Below are 19,622 nucleotides of genomic sequence, written 5' to 3'. Positions count from 1 at the left end.
GGTTGGCCTCGGCGGAAGATGGAGAACTAGTATCTTATCGCGCTCATTTCCCTTTGCAACGAAACAACAATGACAACGCCAACGGGCAATAACGCCAATTTCAGTGGCAAAAGGCTCAATGTCCTAGTTTATACCGGTTCGCTTCACTTTCCTCAGCCTGGTACCTCAGTCCTTTTCTGACCCGACGACTTCTCAACAGGAAATGGAACCACCGTTGACTCAGTCCGTCATTGCCTTTACACCCTCCGCCGCCTGCTCGCCCACCACTATGCCGTTATACCTGTGACGGGCGATATGCTCCTCAAGGAGCCATGGATGACTACGTGCGCTATGCTAGTTATGCCCGGCGGCGCGGATATGGGATACTGTCGCACACTCAATGGTGCGGGGAACCGGCGCATCACGCAGTTTGTCCGCAATGGCGGGCGGTACCTCGGTCTGTGTGCTGGTGGCTACTACGGATGCAAGGGCTGTGAGTTCGAGGTTGGCGATAAGACAATGGAGGTCATTGGAGATCGCGAATTGGCTTTCTATCCGGGCATCTGTCGGGGCGGGGCATTCCCGGGTTTTGTTTACCATAGCGAGGCGGGGGCACGCGCTGCGGAGATCGAAGTGGCTGAGGATGCTCTAAGCACTGGCACCGGCACCGTGCCAAGCACCTTCCGGTCGTACTACAATGGCGGTGGTGTCTTCGTTGATGCGTCGACGCTCGCAGACAAAGGGGTAGAGGTTCTTGCGAGCTATACTGAAAAGTTGAATGTCGATGGAGGGGAGGGCGCGGCTGCTGTTGTATACTGCAAAGTCGGCAATGGAGGAGCAGTCCTGACCGGACCTCATCCTGAGTATGTTTTGGATTTCAATGATTTCAATTGGCGGGATTGATTGAGCCACTAACTTACGAACTAGATTTGCGGCTGTTAATCTGGACCCGAAAGCGGGCGGCGCTGAATATGCGGATATGGTGGCGGCGCTCGCTGCCGATGACAAGGAACGGACGGACTTCTTGAAGGCGTGCTTGTCCAAACTTGGACTCGAGGTCACACAGGACACGACAACAGTGCCTTCACTGTCGTCCTTGCACGTGTCTGGAATCGATGCTGACGGTCCTATGGATATCCTGTCGGGACTTGGAGCTGCATTCACCCAAGAAGGTCAGACCGAGTGTCTCAAGGACGAACACGATACGTTCCGCATTCAACGTCCTGGAACATGGAATCTTGGTGGACTAGAAGAAGCACTTCCCGCGGCAGTGTCGGAGCCTAGCGAGGGTATAATTGATTACCAGGCAATCATCAAGCGACTTGTGTTCCACGATGATATACCATCTTCCAAACTCACTCCATATTTCAACCACCATGCATTCTATTCCCATCTCCGCCAATACCAATCCGAGTCTAAGGGAGAGGCCACAACATTTGGCTCCAATCTCTTATATGGAGAGGTAGTGACTAGCACGAACACAATTCTTGAAAAGTGAGTTTTTGGTCAATAAGTCTGGTATGGGTCCGCTCTAACGAGTATCAGGAACACGAAGCTGCTTCGTCAGTTGCCACAAGGATTTACGGCTACGGCTACAGCACAAATCGCCGGACGCGGACGCGGATCTAACGTCTGGGTCTCACCAGCAGGTTCTCTAATCTTTTCAACTGTGGTGCGACACCCTATGGACAAGATTCAGTCGGCACCGGTTGTGTTCCTTCAGTATCTATCGGCTATGGCAGTAGTCCGGGGAATCAAGAACTACGCCAAAGGCTACGAGAAGATCCCCGTCAAGCTGAAATGGCCCAACGATATTTGTAAGTCTCGGGTGGTTTATTATATTAATAAGGGTGGTTTACTGATGGATGGTCTATCTCCACAGATGCACTGGATCCAGATGATCCCGAACAGAAACGGTACACAAAAATCTGCGGTATTCTTATCAACTCTCATTTCATGTCAAACGAGTATATCTCCGTCGTCGGTATCGGTGTCAATGCCACCAACGCCTCTCCGACAACCGCATTGACCACTCTCGCCGCGCGCTACGCATCGCCGGGCGCTGCTACCGCTTCACCTGTCACGCTCGAGAGGCTCCTTGCTCGTATTCTGACTACCTTCGAAAGCCTGTATACCCGCTTCTTGCGCACAGGCTTTGACCGAGGTTTCGAGGCTATGTATTATGAAGACTGGCTACACATGCACCAGATTGTCACGCTAGAAGAGGAGGGCGGTGCTCGCGCTCGCATTCAGGGTATCACCCGTGATTGGGGCCTTTTGCTGGCCGAGGAGTTGGGATGGAATGATCGTCCAACCGGACGCGTGTGGCAGTTACAGAGTGATAGTAACAGCTTCGACTTCTTCCGTGGGCTGGTGAAGCGGAAGGTATAGATCAACTAATAAATAAATAGGTGTAGATAAATAGGTTGAAACACATGCATCCCATACATATTCGGTCTATTCGGGCATAAAGATACGGCCGCAGAATTCTCCACAAGGTGCACAGTTTTTTGTCCGAATGGGCCATCTTGGTAGACCCGATTCCGGTCCTCTAAGTGAGATCAGGAAAAGGGCCCGCTTATCAATCGTACTGTCCACGCCTTATACATGACTTTTAATATAAGCACTTTTCCCTAAACAGTTCCGCAGTCGAGTTTGATATATAGAATGGAGCTCCGAATGTGTACGAAGACGATTATATATGTAGACAAAAAGGATGCGCAAGATGAGTATATAGGATTACAGTATCAAGGCGTCAAGGAATCGACTCGGCCCAGGAGACCCATCGTCGGATACATTCATCCACTCTCCTTAGGGACTCCTTCTCAGCCTCGACCTCAAACCATTCCCGATGCTCCTTCCCGCACTCAGGACACTGTCCTAAGTCTCGCACGCGCAGATCTGCCAGCTCAAGGTGAATGAGTCGTTCCACGCGATGCACATGCGGGACTTTCCTTCCAGCTACTAAAGAGGCCGAAGGCGCCCTATTGCGGCTGTTTTGGGATGGCACCACCCTAGCAGGGGAAGATGACGAGGATGACGATGGCGTGTAAGGGTAATAACGGATCAAGGTCAAGTCGTACGAGCACTGTTTACTCCATTCAGCGAGTCGACGGTGTACATTGCTCGTGCGTCCGATCTTCAGCCTAAGCGTTCCGGCCGTGGTTGATGTTGGGTTTGAGGTGAGGGCATTGAGGTCCCGTGCTGCACGGATTGCCTCACTGACGCTGCGTGGCTGGCTGGGTGGGTGAAGATGGTTGCTACTTTGTGGGGATTGGGGTAGTGGGGAAGATGCTATGTCTCGCGTTGATGTGGATTCAGCGCTCCGTTGTGTGGTAGTTGTTTGGGGTGTCACCCAGAACATATAGATATAGCCTTCGTCGTCGGCGCTAGAGATCGGTTTGGCCAGTTCTGCTACAAGAGTGGATGTTGTCTGCGGGGAAACTGTAGACGGGATCCACGACGATAAGGGCTGTGAAGGCTTCCCCGTAGATGGTCGGGATGTTGGAGTTGGTGACACTTGCGTATGCTGTGGCCTTCCGGCTGAGGCGGGCAGTTTGATCTTTTGATTCGGATTTGAGGAAGGCGAAACACCACTTGTAGGGGGTTTAGGCCGTTGGACTGAGGCCGGTCTGTCGTCCTCGCCGCTGTCTTCCACGATCTGGAAACAGCAAAAGGTGGTCTTTTTCTTCGGTCGGCGCTTTTGACTGGGCCTGCTTTGATTTGCCCACCGTTTGTGGGGAGGCTTTGGCTTTGGAGAGACTGGGTCATCGTTTATTTCGAGCACACCCAGTCGACCCATTAATGTATCGATGCTTGTCCTCGTCTTGGACGGAGTGAGGACAGTCGTATGTGGATTCACTGATGAATCTTGATCTTTGTGCTGCCAGCAGTACAAAGATGCCGCATCTATAGCTTCCTGGCGAGGATCCTTCTTTCGGGGAGTAGAAGCAGGCGATGGATTTGGAGATGCCAAAGAGCGGCGGCAGGGCCGGCCTTGGGCGGTTATGCCTCTACATGTTGTCGCTGGGTTTCGAGAATCTGAGCGAGGAAGCAAAGATTCTGGAGTGTTTGAAATCTGAGGCATGTATGAAACCAATGAAGACAAAGAAATATATTGGTGCGATATGAACTTATTGAACAGGAAACAATTGGCAAAAAAAAAAGAGAGACTAGGCGGCATGACCTGCGGTGAGCTTCTAGGCTACATATTCTCCACTTAGAACTTGGACCACGTCAGTGGGACACTGGGCAGCTGGGAGATTATTTTGTTGTTTTGGTGTTGTGTTGTTTTGTTGTGTTGTTGTTTGGATTGGTCAATTGCATAGCCACATTGAGGCGGTGTTATATGTGGCTGTGTTCATGTTACAACCACACCTGCCCAACTGGCCTCTTACATGTACAACTATTCTTAACTAGTTAGTTACTCAACTACAAATCTTGTTCCTAGGAGCTGGCCGCACGCTCTGCAACACCTTGCGAAGATATCATAGATGTTGGCAATCATTATAGCTATTGTATGGGCTATTTTCTCACTCGGGATCGAGACTATGGTATTTGGTTTGAACAGTATACTTTGTACTTAAACCAGCCAGTGTTAATTGCAATACCGCTGGTGAAGATCTTTACTTGTTCTTCGAAAGAGGGAAGTGGCCCGTTCATTCTCTGATCGTCTGCTTATTCGTAATGCCTTCTATAACTGTTCTGAACTGCACTGATGATCATCATTTGTTCTCGCATTGGAAGATTCTAAATAAAAAACCTCAATGTTTCTCCAAACTATTAATATTTTTCGAACCAGGCCAGTGCCTGGTTCTCCGCTTCATCGGCCTGTCTACTCGCATCGTCCAAAACAAAATCAGCCCTGACACAAAAGCCATGGCCGGCACCCTCATAAACGACCACTTCTCCTTTCCCAGAACCCGAGTCACTGGCGAAGAATTGCTTGATCTGTTCGATCTGTGGAGATTTCACAATTATATCTTTGTCCCCAAGCGCAAAGCTCACGGGGATTTTGATTTTCTCGATCTCGTTGGGAATCTCGAGAAGGCTAGGATGGCCGGTAAACCCAGCATTAAGCAGTAATTTTCCATTTGAGGCAATGTCTACTCCGGCGGCTAGATTGACGATATGCTTTCCACCCCAGCAGAAACCAGCTCCGTAGATAGGAAGCTCGGCGGCTTCATTCTCGCGCACAGACTTAAAGAAGTCCCTCACGATAGGCCATGATGCTTTGAACGTATTGTGGTACATGAAGGGCACCATTCTTGTTAGCATTGAGGCTAGATAGTACCTATAGCTTGGATTAGTGGCTGTGTTATACAAGCGCGACGCAGGCGTTTGTTGTTTGATCAACTTACGGCTTCATAAGCCAGGTTGTGAGTCCGCTCGTCTTCAGCACCTCTTTTGTGGCAGACATCATACCAGCTGGGGCCGCGTGGCCTAATATTACGGTTAATGAGTTATCCTTTGGGGGCCCTGTTGACACTAGCACATACCGTTCATGAAGTCAGGAAGATAAACGAGGTACTTCCCCTTTTCCGCGTAGTTGTCAGCTAAGATTCGGTTGTTCACAAACTCCCACCCGAAGGCGTCGGGCACTATGATAATAATGCCCCGGTGAGGTACATCGCCTTGAGGTTTCGTCGTGTAAACCTGTAAACCATAAAGAGAGGTGACTTCCCCACGGGGAGTGCCTTGGTGGATATGACCGTTAAAACAATTGGGGCATGACATGTTGAGCTGAGGTCCGTGGGGTTCTGGTAATTGCACGATGAGACGTGTAAGAGACTTAAGTACTTTCAAAGAAATGGGGGGGGTTGCCGTTTATTTTTGGGGCGTTCTTTGGCCAAACATACTTTCGGCTAGATATTCGTGAAGGATTCCAGGTTGTACTAATGTACGGGGTACGGAGTACGGAGTAGTTAATTTATATATTATCGGATATGACAGAAATCTGTCTATTGCAATGTATGGTACAACTGGCAGATGTTGACAACTCTGACTAAAATGACAAACCCCGCTATTTCAACAATCTGAGAGGACATCAATAACTAACTGTATTATGCTCGGACTGTATGCTTTAGTTAGTTACCTAGGTAGTACCAGTCAGTTATCACATGAAGTTATCACATGATTTTATGGGTAAAATACCACCCTCTAACCCGCTTTGGTGTATGTAGTAAGCACCAATACGGTGACAATTATTACGCTATAGCTATGGTAAAACAACACAGCTTGCGAGCCTCAGTCGTACGATGCCTTCGGCCGAGCATACATACCCCCACATCATATACTTACCAACTTACCTGCCTACCAACCAACCCATTCACTTATAGTATAGACAGGTTGGGAGCCATGTTGGTAGGCAGTTGGTAGGCATATGATTGGGATATGCCCAGAGATATATTGAAATTTAAGGTAGTGGGAATATATATTGCAGTCGAAAATGAGTAGAAAAGTGAAGCTTTTACTATATATAGGCTGGATTGCCATTTACAGCCTCAGTTAACCCTAGCGAATCAGCCCTATCTAGGTCAGGTGATTTGGTGGTAGAAATATAGAGCTCTGGAGGCGTCCAGCAGCTGATCATGGAAGTACTTTGTGGCTAGAGAGGCTCGGATGCTGTGTCGTTTTACTGCGGTTATACTATACAAAATATTGAAACCTGCAGAGACCTTGCTGAATTAGGTTAGGCCAATTCCTTGCCTTCTCAAATCCGCTGGTAAAGAGCAGGTAGAATGGAGGTCATCTAGAGACCGATTATGTACTTATCTGGATGTGAAGATGAAACCGTTCAGTGTCAGCTCTTTAAACTTCTTCTATTCTCATTCACTTCCTAATCCCCCGATTCAACACGTTTTGCCCAGTTCAGCAACATCTTGAGAATATGCACACTTCCTAGACTCGTGGACAGATCCCACCGAAATGATATACCTAGTATAGCCCATTAGACACATTGTCTCGAATGGCTTTTACGATCAACTGCTACAGATGTGTGATTGCACGATACAATAATCAGAAAATCCCCCCAGCTGTGATTTATACTCCTTCATATCCCAAGCATGATTCGGGAAGGTGAAGACTACGCTCTTATGGGCTGGTCTCTAAATTTGCCTTACTATCGGGAGGAAAGCATTGTGGATATTCTTCGACGACTTGGACCTGCAGAACGCGGGATACACAAACCTGGAAGCTTACCATGGAAACAGGATTCAGCTGATCCCCGCTTGAACCGAGTGATAGGGCAGCAGGTGCGCTTTCCTACAACATATACATTTTTATTATCTGAAGGAAAACATGGGGTAATGGAAAATGCGGGATGGACACACCGGGCCGGTTTATATCGGCAATTTACGTTATACGCGAGGAGACAATTAGCTTAATCAGTGGGGTTGTTTGTTCGTGGCCACCCAAGATCAAGTCTTGCTGATTACACCTAATCGAATTCCAACAGCTTAGCAATTCCTTGAACGGACCCGCAAAATCATTCGCTTACATTCGCTCCTTCGGCCCCCCGTGGTGGAACCCGAAAAGTGTCCCGGCCCGGCCAAACGCGGGGTCCCCAAGCCTGACCAGCCTGATCTTCCCCGTGGAGAAACCGTTTTGGGAAGTTCAACGCGATTGAGAACTACAAATGTGTCAATCCTCCTGAAATAGATTGGGAATTGACCCAATTCCAACTTCTATCGCTCCTCAGCTTCACAACCTGTCCGAAATACCCAGAAATGACCACCGACGGGGTCCCCGATATATATAACACTTCTGGAACAGACGAGAAAGATATCAAGACATCAAATCCGGAAGACTCCGCAAATCGAGATCTCGATGCCGAAGAAAAACACAGCCATGGAGAATCTCATCAACTACCGGAGTTGCAGCGGAGGCTGAAAAGCCGACATCTGCAGATGATCGCGATGGGTAAGCACCCCAAATGCATTTTCTCTTCTTGGAGTTAAATACTCACATTCTTTATATAGGTGGTGCTATCGGAACAGGTCTTTTCATCGGTACCGGGACTGCAATTGCCACTGCTGGTCCAGTGGGTGCACTAATTGCCTACACCTTTGTCGGATCAATTGTTTACTCGGTGATGACGGCCCTAGGTGAGGTCGCTACCTACCTACCTATCCCAGGAGCCTTTGCAGCATACGCCAATCGCATTATTGATCCTAGTCTGGGGTTCGCAATGGGCTGGATTTACTGGTTTTCGTGGGCTGCAACATTTGCCCTTGAATTAACGGCGACAGGCCTTATAATTCAGTTCTGGGATGATACAGTTCCGATGGCTGTTTTCATTGCGGTTTTCTGGGTTGTTATCATTGTTATGAATATGTTTCCCGTAAATTGTTACGGTGAGATCGAGTTTTGGCTCTCGAGTATCAAGCTTATCACCGTCGTCGGATTCATGATATTCGCCATTTGCATGAATGCCGGAGTGGGCCAGGAAGGTTATCTAGGATTTAGATACTGGACTCACCCCGGTCCTTTCGTTCCTTATTTGATCGAAGGACAAGACGCTCTGGCTAAGTTTGTCGGATTCTGGGCTATTCTTATTAAAGCCGGATTTTCCTATCAAGGCACCGAACTTGTTGGTATCGCCGCGGGTGAGACCGCCGACCCGAAGAAGAATGTGCCTTCCGCGATCCGCAAGACGTTCTTCCGAATTGTGTTCTTCTTCATATTCACAGTATTCTTTATCGGAATTGTCGTCCCGTCTGATGACGAGAATCTCGGAGAAAGCAACGGTGCAGATGCAAACTCGTCCCCTTTCGTTATCTCCGCACGACGAGCTGGTGTTAATGCTTTACCGAGTATTATTAATGCGGTTCTACTTACCGTCGTCCTCTCCGCTGCCAATTCCAATGTTTACAGTGGCAGTCGAATTCTCGTCGGGTTGGCTAACGAGGGCTTTGCTCCTCCCTTCTTCGCCAAAACAACTAAGCACGGTGTACCATATGGTAGCGTTGGCTTTACAGCTCTTTTCGGTCTACTGGGCTTCCTTAACTTGTCGAACACGGGTGCTACTGTTTTCAACTGGTTGATGCAAATTGCTGGCTTAGCTGGCTTTATCACTTGGGCATCCCTAAACGTTATTCACCTGGCATTTATGAAAGCGTTGAAAGCGCGAGGCATATCGCGCGATAGCCTTCCTTACAAGGCTACCTGGCAACCATTCTTTTCTTGGTATGGCTTGTTCTTCAACATCCTTATCATTATCACCCAAGGCTTTACTGCTTTCATTCCAACTTTCAGCGTCACGGACTTTTTCATCAACTACCTCAGTCTCATATTGTTTGCGGTACTATACTTTGGCCACAAAATTGCTTTCCGCACAAAATTCGTGAAGTCAATTGAGGCTAATATTGACACCGGTCGATACGAAGACTGAGGGAAAAGTTTACCCCGGTCTATCTGCAGCCAAGGATATTGTAAATAAAATTTGGAAAGATTTTGATAGCCAGGAGTGTGCTCAGCTTTGTGTTCCTCTCTTCCTCTGTCAATAGCAATATACATCGTCAAGCATAGATTATACATATCGATTAATAGATTCTTATAAAATTTTGAATTGGCCTCGGTAGGCTCAGTAGAAGATAAGGTTATACTTGGAAGATGAAATGATACACTATCGAACTCTTTACTGACCCTCTAGCTATCCTTTTTCTCAATGCACATACGAGCGGCGGAGAGGAGCTCCTCACTTATGAGTGAGTGAATAATACCCCAGGACCTACAATACAACATGCCGGCTTGGAAAAGTCCATATTTATATTGTGCAATGTACTTCAGAGCCCTTATAGCCTGGTGCCCATGTTCACATGAACCGCCTTAGTCTGGCTATATGCCTCTAGACCAGCCTCTCCCAACTCACGTCCAATGCCACTCTGCTTCACGCCACCGAATGGAATGCGTGGATCACAGTCTTGGCTACTGTTAATCCAGACCATACCGGACTCGATCTCAGCGGCCACACGGTGAGCACGCTCTAAATCGCGCGTGAAGACAGATGCACCCAGGCCATAAGTGGTATCGTTGGCCCGACGAATAGCTTCTTCCTCATCATCAAAGGGGAAAATCACCACCACGGGACCAAACACTTCTTCACGGGCAATGCGCATAGAATCCGTTGCGTTGACAATAACGGTAGGTTGGATGAAGTATCCATTCTTATTCTTCGCGTCGCTCGGCGTGTGTGCACCACCGCCAGTGAGAATAGTAGCGCCTTCGCTCTTGGCAATTTCAAAGTAGGAGAGGATCCGATCGTATTGCGCGCGCGTCACCTGCGGCCCGTGGAAGACAGACTCGTCCCACTGGTCGCCGATCTTCACGGCCTCCACTGCCGTCTTGTAACTAGCTGTGAATGCTTCAATGATATCGCGGTGGACAAAGATCCGGGAGGTGGCCGTGCAGATCTCGCCTTTGTTGGACATAATACCGCCGTGCGACCACTTGACAGCCTGGTCCATATCCGCGTCTGGGAAAACCAGCAAAGGGGACTTGCCGCCTGTCTCGAGCGTGATATTCTTGAGTGTGCCAGCAGCCATCTTCATAATCTCCCGGGCGGTTATTGTTGATCCTGTGAATGCGACCTTATCGATCAATGGGTGCGAGGCGAGAGCGGCACCGGCCTCGCGCCCGTAGCCGTTGACGATGTTTACCACACCTGGGGGGAACCCGGCCTTCTGGATCAAGGTACCGAGAATGAGAGCGCTGAGGGGGGTCTGCTCGGCTGGCTTCAGGACAACTGTGTTTCCGCATGCTAGTGCAGGGCCAAGCTTCCAGGTAGCCATGGATAAGGGATAGTTCCATGGAATGATCTGGCCAACCACACCGATGGGCTGGCGGATTGTGTAAGCGAGTTTTTGGGGAGTTGTGTTGATGGTTTGGCCAAAGGTCTTATCGGCCCAGCCACTGTAATAACGGATGGTCGAGATTGCCTCGGTGAGATCCTCGTCAAGGGCGACGTGGTAGGGTTTTCCTGACTCGATTGAGCAAATTGTATTTTTGGGGTGTGGTTATTTTCAGGCATACCATTATCCCAAGCTTCAATAGATGCGAACAACTCTCTGTTTTCCTCCATGAGATCAGCGAGTCGGGTCATTAATTGGCCCCGCTCTGTCGCAGGAAGTAATTTCCACGAAGGATGGACCAGGGCCGCTTTGGCAGCCTTCACGGCGCGGTCAACATCTTCGGCACTCGCTGCTTGGACTGTGGCAATGGGATTGTCGGTGCTAGAGAATAACTAGTTAGCGGGGTGTATACGGAGTAATTCCGATACAGACATACGCGGGGTCAAAAGATGTGATGGTCTGGCCTCCTGTGGCGGGTACAATCTCGTTGTTGATAAAGAGGCCGGTAGGCTGTTTGTAGCCGTGCCCGTTGGGGGTGACGATATCAATGAAGAGATCCATGTTGTTCTTGAGTTAAACGGTTTCAAAAGAATTCCAAGTCTCAAGGCGCGTGGGGTGTGATATATGTTGTAGGACAATCCTCCAATGAGGTTAAGCCCCTTCAGGCAAGTCCTTCCGATATACCTAGTTACTCTCATACTCTCTCATACTCTCCGTGGTCCGTGAACGTTAGTGATATTACTGGAGAGAATAAATAAAATACTGATTCTCTTTCTCTCAATTTAACGAACTAGTAGACTAGTATAAAAGTTCGACAGAACTGAAAAATCAACGAAGCGTATATTCAGGATGTCTGGTTTACAGAAACCAGATGGGTTCTAACTAAGTATCAGTCCTGGTCAGTCCCCAAATATATGCCTATGGTCTCTAAAAAGTATCCAAAGTAGATGTAAATTGACTATTGAAATACTCCTACCGGTGTTGGAGATGCAATGACATGCAACAGCCTTATTAGGACCCCGCAGCGCTAGATCCATGCGAGATACACCCTTGACTAGTCTGAAATACAGCAGTGCAGTAGTACAGAATTCATGCAAATTTATTAGTGACGTCCCAGACCAGTTTGTATTTATTCATCACGGAATAGTCTGCATAAGACGATCTTAGCTTTATCCATCTGCAGGTCATGGGAAGCCTTATAAATCCTAGATAACGTGGGGGATACTATCGACATAATAACTATACAATCCCAATTTTGAAAGAACACAAAAGAACGCAGAATTAGAAGTCAGGATCGCCGGAAAAGAAAGAAGCCAACTGCCTCCATTCCGATGATAGTGATGCATCCTAAATAGGAAGCCCGTCCCGATAAGGCAAGTCACTCCTCTACATGTCGGAATGAACAGAATCATGAATATAGAAACAGTAAGAGATTCCATAACCAGCACAACTATATCTAGATCACGATCACTTCCTCCCATTCAATCGTACTCACTAGCTTCTCAACTAAACAACCAACCCATCTCTCCCTCACTCTATACCTCTCCAACCTCCAAAATGGCCTCCCTCCATGGAATCCTAGTAGCCCTCATCACCCCCTTCACAGACGACAAGACCACAATCGACGAAGCCCGTCTGCAAACACACATCGAGCACCTGATCACAGCCGGCGTGCACGGTCTCGTCCCCGGCGGCAGCACCGGCGAATTCACCACACTGACAGTCGGCGAGCGCAAGCAGCTAACGGAGCTCTGCGTTAAATTCGCCGCCGGCCGTGTCCCCGTCGTCGCCGGCACAGGCAGTCTCTCATCCGCCGAGGCCGTCGAGCTCTCCGTGCACGCCGCCCAAGTCGGTGCCGCAGCGACAATGGTCGTGCCCCCGTACTACGACCCCGTCAGTCTGCCAGAGCTGCACGAGCTGCTCGGCGAGATCCATACTGCATCCGGCCTGCCCATCGTCTTCTATAATATCCCTGCGGCGTCTGGCATCACGCTGTCCCCCACTGAGATTGCGGGTCTGTCTAAGGTCGGCGTTAAGTATCTTAAGGATACCTCGGGTAATGCGCCGGCGCTGACGGAGCTTATCTTTGGTTTGTCGGATCAGATTACTTCGTTTAATGGGTGGGATACGTTGACTTTCTATGGTCTTGCTGCTGGTGCACCGGGTGGTGTCTGGGGTGCGGCGAATATTATTCCTGAGTTGGCGGTTGAGCTTTACGAGGCTGTTTCTGTGAAGGGGGATTTGAAACTTGGGCGCGAGATTTGGGCTAAGGCTTGGCCTATTTGCAAGTTCCTTGAGACTCATAGTTATGCTGCGGCTGTTAAGACCGGTGTTGAGTTGATTGGGCAGCCTACTGGTGGTCTGCGCAAGCCTTTTGCTCTTCTCAACCAAGAGTTGACGGCGGAACTGAAGCAATTATTGCAGAATGCTGGTGTTAAGACCGTTTAGATTTGATTATTTGGAATGCTTGAATGTCGGAATGAGAATGTGACATGTACTATCCACGGACTTTATTGAATATACAATCTTGGAATCATCTTCGTCATTGAGTCATAAACGTGCGTAATACAAAATGTAGAATATAGTCAATACGATAATAGCCAGCTGGGTCAACAAAACAAGGGCCATGTCTGTGCTTGCTTGACGGTATCAACCCACGATGGCATCGATTCACCCCGGTTCGCAGTCAGATGCTCATCCTGCTTGCGCCACACTTCAGTTATAATATTTCTAGCCGTTCCAAAAGCAGCAAATCCGCATACCGAGCTCGCCCTATCCAATAGGCTCATGATTGACTCTCGCCTTGCGGTTGATATTGCTTCACATCCTGCAATAAACAACGGCCACGCCGTCCCGGGCCCGGTGGGGTCATCTAGAGTCAACGTAGCACTGCACGCTTGAAGAGCTGTAATAACACTATCAACATGACCCTGTAGAGCAGCAGAGTGGGTCTGTCGGATTCGTTTGTAAAAGAAAATTACTAGAGCCGCATTCAATGCCTCCACCATATGACCGTGCGGTTTTGAGTCGGCGTGGAGCTCCAGGACTCCGGCTCTTGTTCGGCCTAGGCTGAAAGAGCAGATCATATTCTCCAGTCGCGTACTACGTCGTTGTAGTGTTTCCCATGCTTCCAGGTTCATGGTCTGACCCGCGTCACGGGCAACACGGAATGTCTCCAAGACGTTCGCAAGTCTCGTTGTTTGCGAGACAAGGCTAAGCCAGGTTTCTGGGATGCCATAAATTTGTTTATATAATGTTTCAGGATAACTTCGTGAGTCTTGGAGGTGGATGTCATGAAGTCCCGAAGTCTGGTCCTTGGGTTCATCGATATTCAGGTCACTATCTGAGTTTTGTGTTTCGAGGCGGAGGAAATCGTCCAGCCGGGGATTTGGCTCGGTGTTTCCCATTTCTTCCGAGTTCGGTGTATGTTGTGATTGAAATCGAGAACCAAGTGCTTCGAAGGAGGAGGAAGAGAGGTTGTAGTCATGTAGAACAAATGTGCTTTCGCCGACTATTCTTAGCCAGGTGTAGACGTGATGCAAAAGCCGTGCCTTTTTCGAAATTCGGGTCTTCGAGAGTCCTCGAAGACGTAATAGCCGCTCTGCATCAATCATAAAACATCGGGCGTGTTGTTGTTGGCCGGACATGATCTGTGAAAGTCAGAGTCATTCAAGTGATGTCAAATAGAAAGCTCACCGTGTACTGTATGAGAATGCATGCAGCCATCAGCTGGTCTTTATACTTTGCTTTCCTTAAACCCTGGGTTTCTGAATGCAAGGATGTTTGCATATGATCCTTAGCTTGCAGATACGCCTGGTTGGCAGCCTTCCACCAATACCCAGCCGGCTTTGTCGATATTGTCGAGGGGTTCAAAACAAGATGAACAGCAGAACAGGCGAGCAAGCCATACAAGTTTGCAAGTTTGGCATGACTGATCATTTCAGTCCCAAGAAAGGTCGAGTCACTATATGTAACCACCGCCGCCGGCACGTTCAAAATCTTCCAAGGCGACTTCTGTCGACATGGAATGGCCATTATGTGTGGAATCACCATATCCTGGAAATGTTTAAGCAGGCACGGTGCATCTTTAAGAGCATCTATATCGGCGGGAATAAGCTCTCCTGGTGTCTGTGGTGTTGTGAAAGTTTGCAATAGATCCTCGTTGTGGTTTGAGTCAACGGGTAGCAATCCCATCTCTTGGCTCATATCAAACGATAAATCATTCGGCATACTCAAAGCACTGTTTGTTGCAAATTCTGTCTGTTCTAGGCCAAAGCTCAATAGATCAGACCAATGGAGGAAGTCATCAATCTGAGACAGAGAATCAAGTATTGGAGAGAGAGTAGGCTCTTGCAGTTTCTCAAGAGCCACAGTCTCATCGGCCTCGACTGCAGAACTTATATCGGACTTGGAAGGCTCAATTTCATGTACCAATTCGTGCACTGGCTTTTCTGGTGCTGAAGAGAAATCGAGAACCGCGAAGGGTCCAATGACAATGTCACCATCAAGTGACCGTTCAGGATCTCGCAGTCTTGAATCAACCTCTGCCAGTGATGCATCAATAGAGCCTGATATAAGATCCGATCCAAGCGCAGTGCTCATAGAAAGTCTGGATTCCTCTAAAACGTGGGTTAACACTAAATCGAATTTGTCTCATACTGTCAGGAGCATGTACCTGAATAAAGATACCGGCGAGTCCCACGAGTACTCTCCACCTCCTCGCTATCAGTGCGCATCCACAGGACCTGATCGGAATACCCCTCGCATTTAACGCCTAAGGCCCGGCAAGTACGACAAACGGGCCGTTTCTGATCGCATTTCACATGCCGGCGTCTGCAGGTGCTGCACCCTCCCAGCGCATGGGATCGGCGAGGCCTTGATCGTTTAGATGTCACCATTCTCAAAGCATTTGATATATAGATCCAATGATTCAATTAAGAAGGAGCTTCTTGCTATCATTTCCATATTGGAAAGTGGTAAGTCGGTTATGGCCAACCCCGCCAAAATCGGAATCGCCTTCCTAAATTAGATCTCTTATCGGCTTATCTCCTCGGAGTCACCTGCTCTTGTCCACGAGTCTTTTCCTGACAACGTCCATTTCAACAATCAATTCCATCCCAATCTGACTAATATCACTTCTGTTTATTGTAAAGCAGAATTGGGCCAGTTAGTCTTTTTATTTTTATTTTTCCTATTTTTCCCGCTGTGACCAACCCGTTTGGCCCAGTTCTACTCCTAGTGAATGATATCGTGGGCTTCATCACCACAGTTGAGCACACTGAAGATCTTGTTAGAAGTGACTGTTAACAATAACCAAATATTACGCGATTCTCGCTCCAAATACCTAGAACAGTAGACGGTGCCCCCAGTCGCATAAGCATCTCTGATTCTCTTTCCGCGGAGCTTTTCTGACCAGGCTTGGGCCCAGGTCAGCATCCGCACAATATCCTCGACGCTATTGCATGACTGGCACTGCCGCTGGCGCTATATTTGTATAGGTCGTAAATAGTTGATTTGATAAAAGCTCCGTGCAACTAAACATCCCTAACCTGTGACACCGTCCACAGAATCTCAATCTAGCAGGTGACTCCGATGACCATCTTCCACGATAGGAAACCAATCTATAGTAAGGAGAAGCTCCTTGTGTGCATCCAAATCCGGCAATGTAGAATGACCTCGGAAGGAAAGAGGTTGTCGGGGATCCTTCTTATTTGAACTCTGCCGTCGTCGCCTTACTCTATCCAACTTTCTTATACAAATTCTATAATCACATCCCAACACACACGGTACAATGGCTCACCGTGGAGAGACCCTATCCAAAGATGTATGCTGCATTGCTGATCTGAAGAAAATCGGGAGCAGTCGGCTGGCTCCGATGGTCAGAGGTGAGTACCATGAACAGTTCACAACAGCGATCCATTGTACCAGCGCTAATGTCAATAGATTACTACAATGGAGGAGCTATGGATCTAATCACGTATGGAATCTTGAAACGCAGCAACTAGTCCATCTCCTTAACAATTATCTAGTCTCAACGAGAACGAAACAGCCTACGACCGCTACAAGATCCGTCCCCGGATCTTAATCAACGTCGACAAAATCGACACAACCACCGGGTTCCTTGGCAGCAATGTATGTTATCCTTCTTCTTTCCCTGTAGAAATGAACAACAGCAGTACCAAGTCTGATACTCAAACAGGTATCACTCCCATTCGGCTTCAGTCCCGCCGCATCAATGAAACTCGCACACCCAGACGGCGAGCTCGCGACTTCGCGCGCAGCCGCGAAATACGGTCTGTGCATGGGCTTGTCCTCGTACTCGAATTATCCGCTCGAAGACGTCGCTGCTCAGGGAACCGGTAATCCGTATGTGATGCAGATGTGTGTGCTGCGGGATCGGGCAATTACGCTCCAGTTGTTAGAGCGGGCGGAGAGTATGTCGTTATTCTGAATCGCTATTCTTTCATGGTTTCATTGACGGGGCCGAACTAACGTCCTTTTCAGAGGCTGGGTACAAAGCACTGTTCCTATCTGTTGATGTACCCGTGTTAGGCAAGCGCATCAACGAATACCGAAATGAGTATACCATCCCCGATGATATGTCGTGGCCGAATATCCTCAGCCACGGAGCGGATCATTCGAACCGCACTGACTACGGTATGTGTTCCGAAGTTGGTCTGTGGAGTTGGTGTGAGGTTATAGAGGGTATGCTAATATCTTGCAGACCCAAGTTTGGATTGGGAGGAAACGATTCCTTGGTTGCGACAGCATACATCTATGAAGATCTGGCTTAAGGGTGGTATGTTCAGGTTGTCGAGTGAATCAAGTGAAGCAGTCACAGTTCCACTAACAATTGGCAGTAACAACCCCCGAAGATATAGAGTTGGCCATCAAATACGGCATCGACGGCATCGTCATTTCGAACCACGGGGGTCGGCAACTAGACGGAATGCCGTCGACATTAGATGCACTGCGGGTCTGTGCTCCTGTAGCCAAGGATCGCATCCCGATTGCGGTGGATGGGGGTATCCGACGAGGCTCGGATATCTTCAAGGCTCTGGCATTAGGGGCTGGCTTTTGTTTTATAGGAAGGATCCCATTCTGGGGGTTGGCTGTATGTGTTTGTTCCATTCCATTTGCTTATTATTTTATGAGAGGCTGACGAAATACAGTATAACGGACAAGAGGGTGTTGAATTGGCGATTCGAATTCTCCGCCAAGAACTGCGGATCACCATGGCATTGGCCGGGTAAGTCACTGTTTCTTCTGGAAATGCATAAAAAGAGAAAAAGGTTCTAATCGGAAGCAGGTGCCGGACGATCAGCGAAATTCAGAAATGTTATCTTTCAGTTTTACAGCCGGATGGGATTCTTTCAAAGCTGTGATAGATACATATGTATTTTCAATGTTGTTATATTCCCTTTCTATTATAGTTAAACATGATCTAACGTGATCTACAGTCCTTTAACCTTGCATAGAAGATACGTGCCTAGGTATGTACGTGCAAATGATACCGAAGATGTCACAATACAGATACCCCAAATACAAGACATGTGCCAAGACCTTGGCAATCCGCAGGGCTGAAGGGCTGATGATTTTGGATTTTCAAGTTCCATGGCTTCCAAGGCTTCCATGGCTTCCATAACTTCTCTAGATCTCCCAGAGAACAGTCTCAATTGGATATAAATATTATAATATGTGGAAATGGAATACATAGCCACACTTGCAGAAGTAAATATAGAATGGGAACACATCAAGCCTCCTTGGGCTACGTATCCTGCAAAGCCTCCCCGTGTGGTGCCCAGGCAGCATCGTTCTGATTAGTCCCTAAACTTAGCAACGCGTACCTGGACACAGCTTAGTGGAAATTATTGGAATGCGAGTACGGTGTAATCTGTAATCTCCGGGCGCTAATTGTTTCATTTTTCCCTTATTTTTCTGATTTTTGGCCGATCCTCCACATTATTAGGGAAAAAATACTACATATAGCGCCGTTTTCTCTTTTCTTTCCCCTTTTTTTCTTTGTTTTCTACACTCCGTCTTACTTTACTACTTTACTACCTTCCTATCTTCAACCTTATTCCCTATACACCAACTCTACCTACCACAATGTTCAACTTCAACTTCTTCAAGTCCGCCCCGGCCAATGAGCCCACCACTGACGGCTGGAACGCCAACACCGTCACCATGCAGCCCACCAGCCCCGCTGCCCCTTCAAGCAACCAGAACGTTGTCTCTGAGCAGCCGGTAAGTCGATACCTCCCCATACCTCCCTAAATCCCTCATATTTCCAGAATAAATATTAACATCTATCGTTTCTAGGCCAACCAAGAACAAATGCAGCTGCGTGGTGGTGGCGGCGGTGGTATCTGCTGCGGAGTGTATGTTTCCCCTCTATCCCCCGAATCCAAGCCGATCAGAACCATATTCGGTTATGCGCGCAATGAAATTAAATTCACAGAAAACTAACTTAACCCAGTTGTGCCGGTATCGCTTGCTTCGAGTGCTGTGAGATTTGCTGCTAGACGATCGGATCGGGATATAACCGCCGATACACTTTGCGAGGTTTAACTCCTGGAAAATTCTTGGATCGTTCCTAGATGGGATTTATCTACTGCGTGGCCTCGGCGGTCTTTGATGTGATGCGATTTTGATGTGATTTGATTTGATGGACTTCTTTTTTTTTTGTTTGCTATACTGCATCTTTCTACGCTAATACCCCAGAACAATGCCAGTAATGGAGTTCAATTTCAGATTCCTGTGTTCAGTTTGATTCGGTTTGGTATATGTAGA

General features: G+C 48.1%; 9 protein-coding genes across 9 annotated transcripts; 5 read left to right on the top strand and 4 right to left on the bottom strand.

The window, feature by feature from the left end:
* Positions 1-69: 69 nt before the first annotated feature.
* On the top strand, positions 70-2,370 carry N7516_006136 (biotin--[acetyl-CoA-carboxylase] ligase BPL1; the record flags this gene model as incomplete). Its single annotated transcript, XM_057218856.1, has 5 exons — positions 70-136; positions 200-842; positions 907-1,473; positions 1,525-1,796; positions 1,862-2,370. The coding sequence occupies 5 exons, from the start codon at positions 70-72 to the stop codon at positions 2,368-2,370; spliced, it is 2,058 nt and encodes a 685-aa protein (XP_057072947.1).
* Positions 2,371-2,734: 364 nt separating this feature from the next.
* On the bottom strand, positions 2,735-4,066 carry N7516_006135 (uncharacterized protein; the record flags this gene model as incomplete). The annotated part of the gene is made up of 1 exon (XM_057218855.1): positions 2,735-4,066. One exon carries the CDS (start codon positions 4,064-4,066, stop codon positions 2,735-2,737), a length of 1,332 nt encoding a protein of 443 aa, XP_057072946.1.
* A 695-nt stretch (positions 4,067-4,761) lies between these two features.
* On the bottom strand, positions 4,762-5,715 carry N7516_006134 (dienelactone hydrolase family protein; the record flags this gene model as incomplete). Its single annotated transcript, XM_057218854.1, has 3 exons — positions 4,762-5,272; positions 5,340-5,421; positions 5,478-5,715. 3 exons carry the CDS (start codon positions 5,713-5,715, stop codon positions 4,762-4,764), a joined length of 831 nt encoding a protein of 276 aa, XP_057072945.1.
* Positions 5,716-7,706: 1,991 nt separating this feature from the next.
* Positions 7,707-9,370, top strand: N7516_006133 (uncharacterized protein; the record flags this gene model as incomplete). The annotated part of the gene is made up of 2 exons (XM_057218853.1): positions 7,707-7,899; positions 7,959-9,370. 2 exons carry the CDS (start codon positions 7,707-7,709, stop codon positions 9,368-9,370), a joined length of 1,605 nt encoding a protein of 534 aa, XP_057072944.1.
* Positions 9,371-9,773: 403 nt separating this feature from the next.
* N7516_006132 (aldehyde dehydrogenase ALDH) lies at positions 9,774-11,390 on the bottom strand (the record flags this gene model as incomplete). Its single annotated transcript, XM_057218852.1, has 3 exons — positions 9,774-10,957; positions 11,011-11,210; positions 11,266-11,390. The coding sequence occupies 3 exons, from the start codon at positions 11,388-11,390 to the stop codon at positions 9,774-9,776; spliced, it is 1,509 nt and encodes a 502-aa protein (XP_057072943.1).
* Positions 11,391-12,386: 996 nt separating this feature from the next.
* Positions 12,387-13,277, top strand: N7516_006131 (dihydrodipicolinate synthase family protein; the record flags this gene model as incomplete). Its single annotated transcript, XM_057218851.1, has 1 exon — positions 12,387-13,277. The coding sequence occupies one exon, from the start codon at positions 12,387-12,389 to the stop codon at positions 13,275-13,277; it is 891 nt and encodes a 296-aa protein (XP_057072942.1).
* Positions 13,278-13,438: 161 nt separating this feature from the next.
* On the bottom strand, positions 13,439-15,727 carry N7516_006130 (Zn(II)2Cys6 transcription factor; the record flags this gene model as incomplete). The annotated part of the gene is made up of 3 exons (XM_057218850.1): positions 13,439-14,479; positions 14,526-15,448; positions 15,505-15,727. The coding sequence occupies 3 exons, from the start codon at positions 15,725-15,727 to the stop codon at positions 13,439-13,441; spliced, it is 2,187 nt and encodes a 728-aa protein (XP_057072941.1).
* Positions 15,728-16,620: 893 nt separating this feature from the next.
* Positions 16,621-18,214, top strand: N7516_006129 (alpha-hydroxy acid oxidase; the record flags this gene model as incomplete). Its single annotated transcript, XM_057218849.1, has 9 exons — positions 16,621-16,714; positions 16,773-16,806; positions 16,859-16,961; positions 17,029-17,263; positions 17,334-17,486; positions 17,554-17,628; positions 17,690-17,943; positions 18,002-18,078; positions 18,139-18,214. 9 exons carry the CDS (start codon positions 16,621-16,623, stop codon positions 18,212-18,214), a joined length of 1,101 nt encoding a protein of 366 aa, XP_057072940.1.
* A 698-nt stretch (positions 18,215-18,912) lies between these two features.
* N7516_006128 (uncharacterized protein) lies at positions 18,913-19,364 on the top strand. Its single transcript, XM_057218848.1, has 3 exons — positions 18,913-19,076; positions 19,152-19,210; positions 19,309-19,364. Exons 1-3 carry the CDS (start codon positions 18,939-18,941, stop codon positions 19,352-19,354), a joined length of 243 nt encoding a protein of 80 aa, XP_057072939.1. The 5' UTR covers positions 18,913-18,938; the 3' UTR covers positions 19,355-19,364.
* The last annotated feature ends 258 nt before the right edge of the window (positions 19,365-19,622 follow it).

This window comes from Penicillium verrucosum (assembly GCF_028828655.1).
Source record: "Penicillium verrucosum strain IBT 35672 chromosome Unknown utg000002l_segment0_segment0, whole genome shotgun sequence".
Lineage (NCBI taxonomy): Eukaryota > Fungi > Ascomycota > Eurotiomycetes > Eurotiales > Aspergillaceae > Penicillium > Penicillium verrucosum.
The sequence above is the reverse complement of the archived record's forward strand: the minus strand, read 5'-3'. Positions and strand labels throughout refer to the sequence as shown.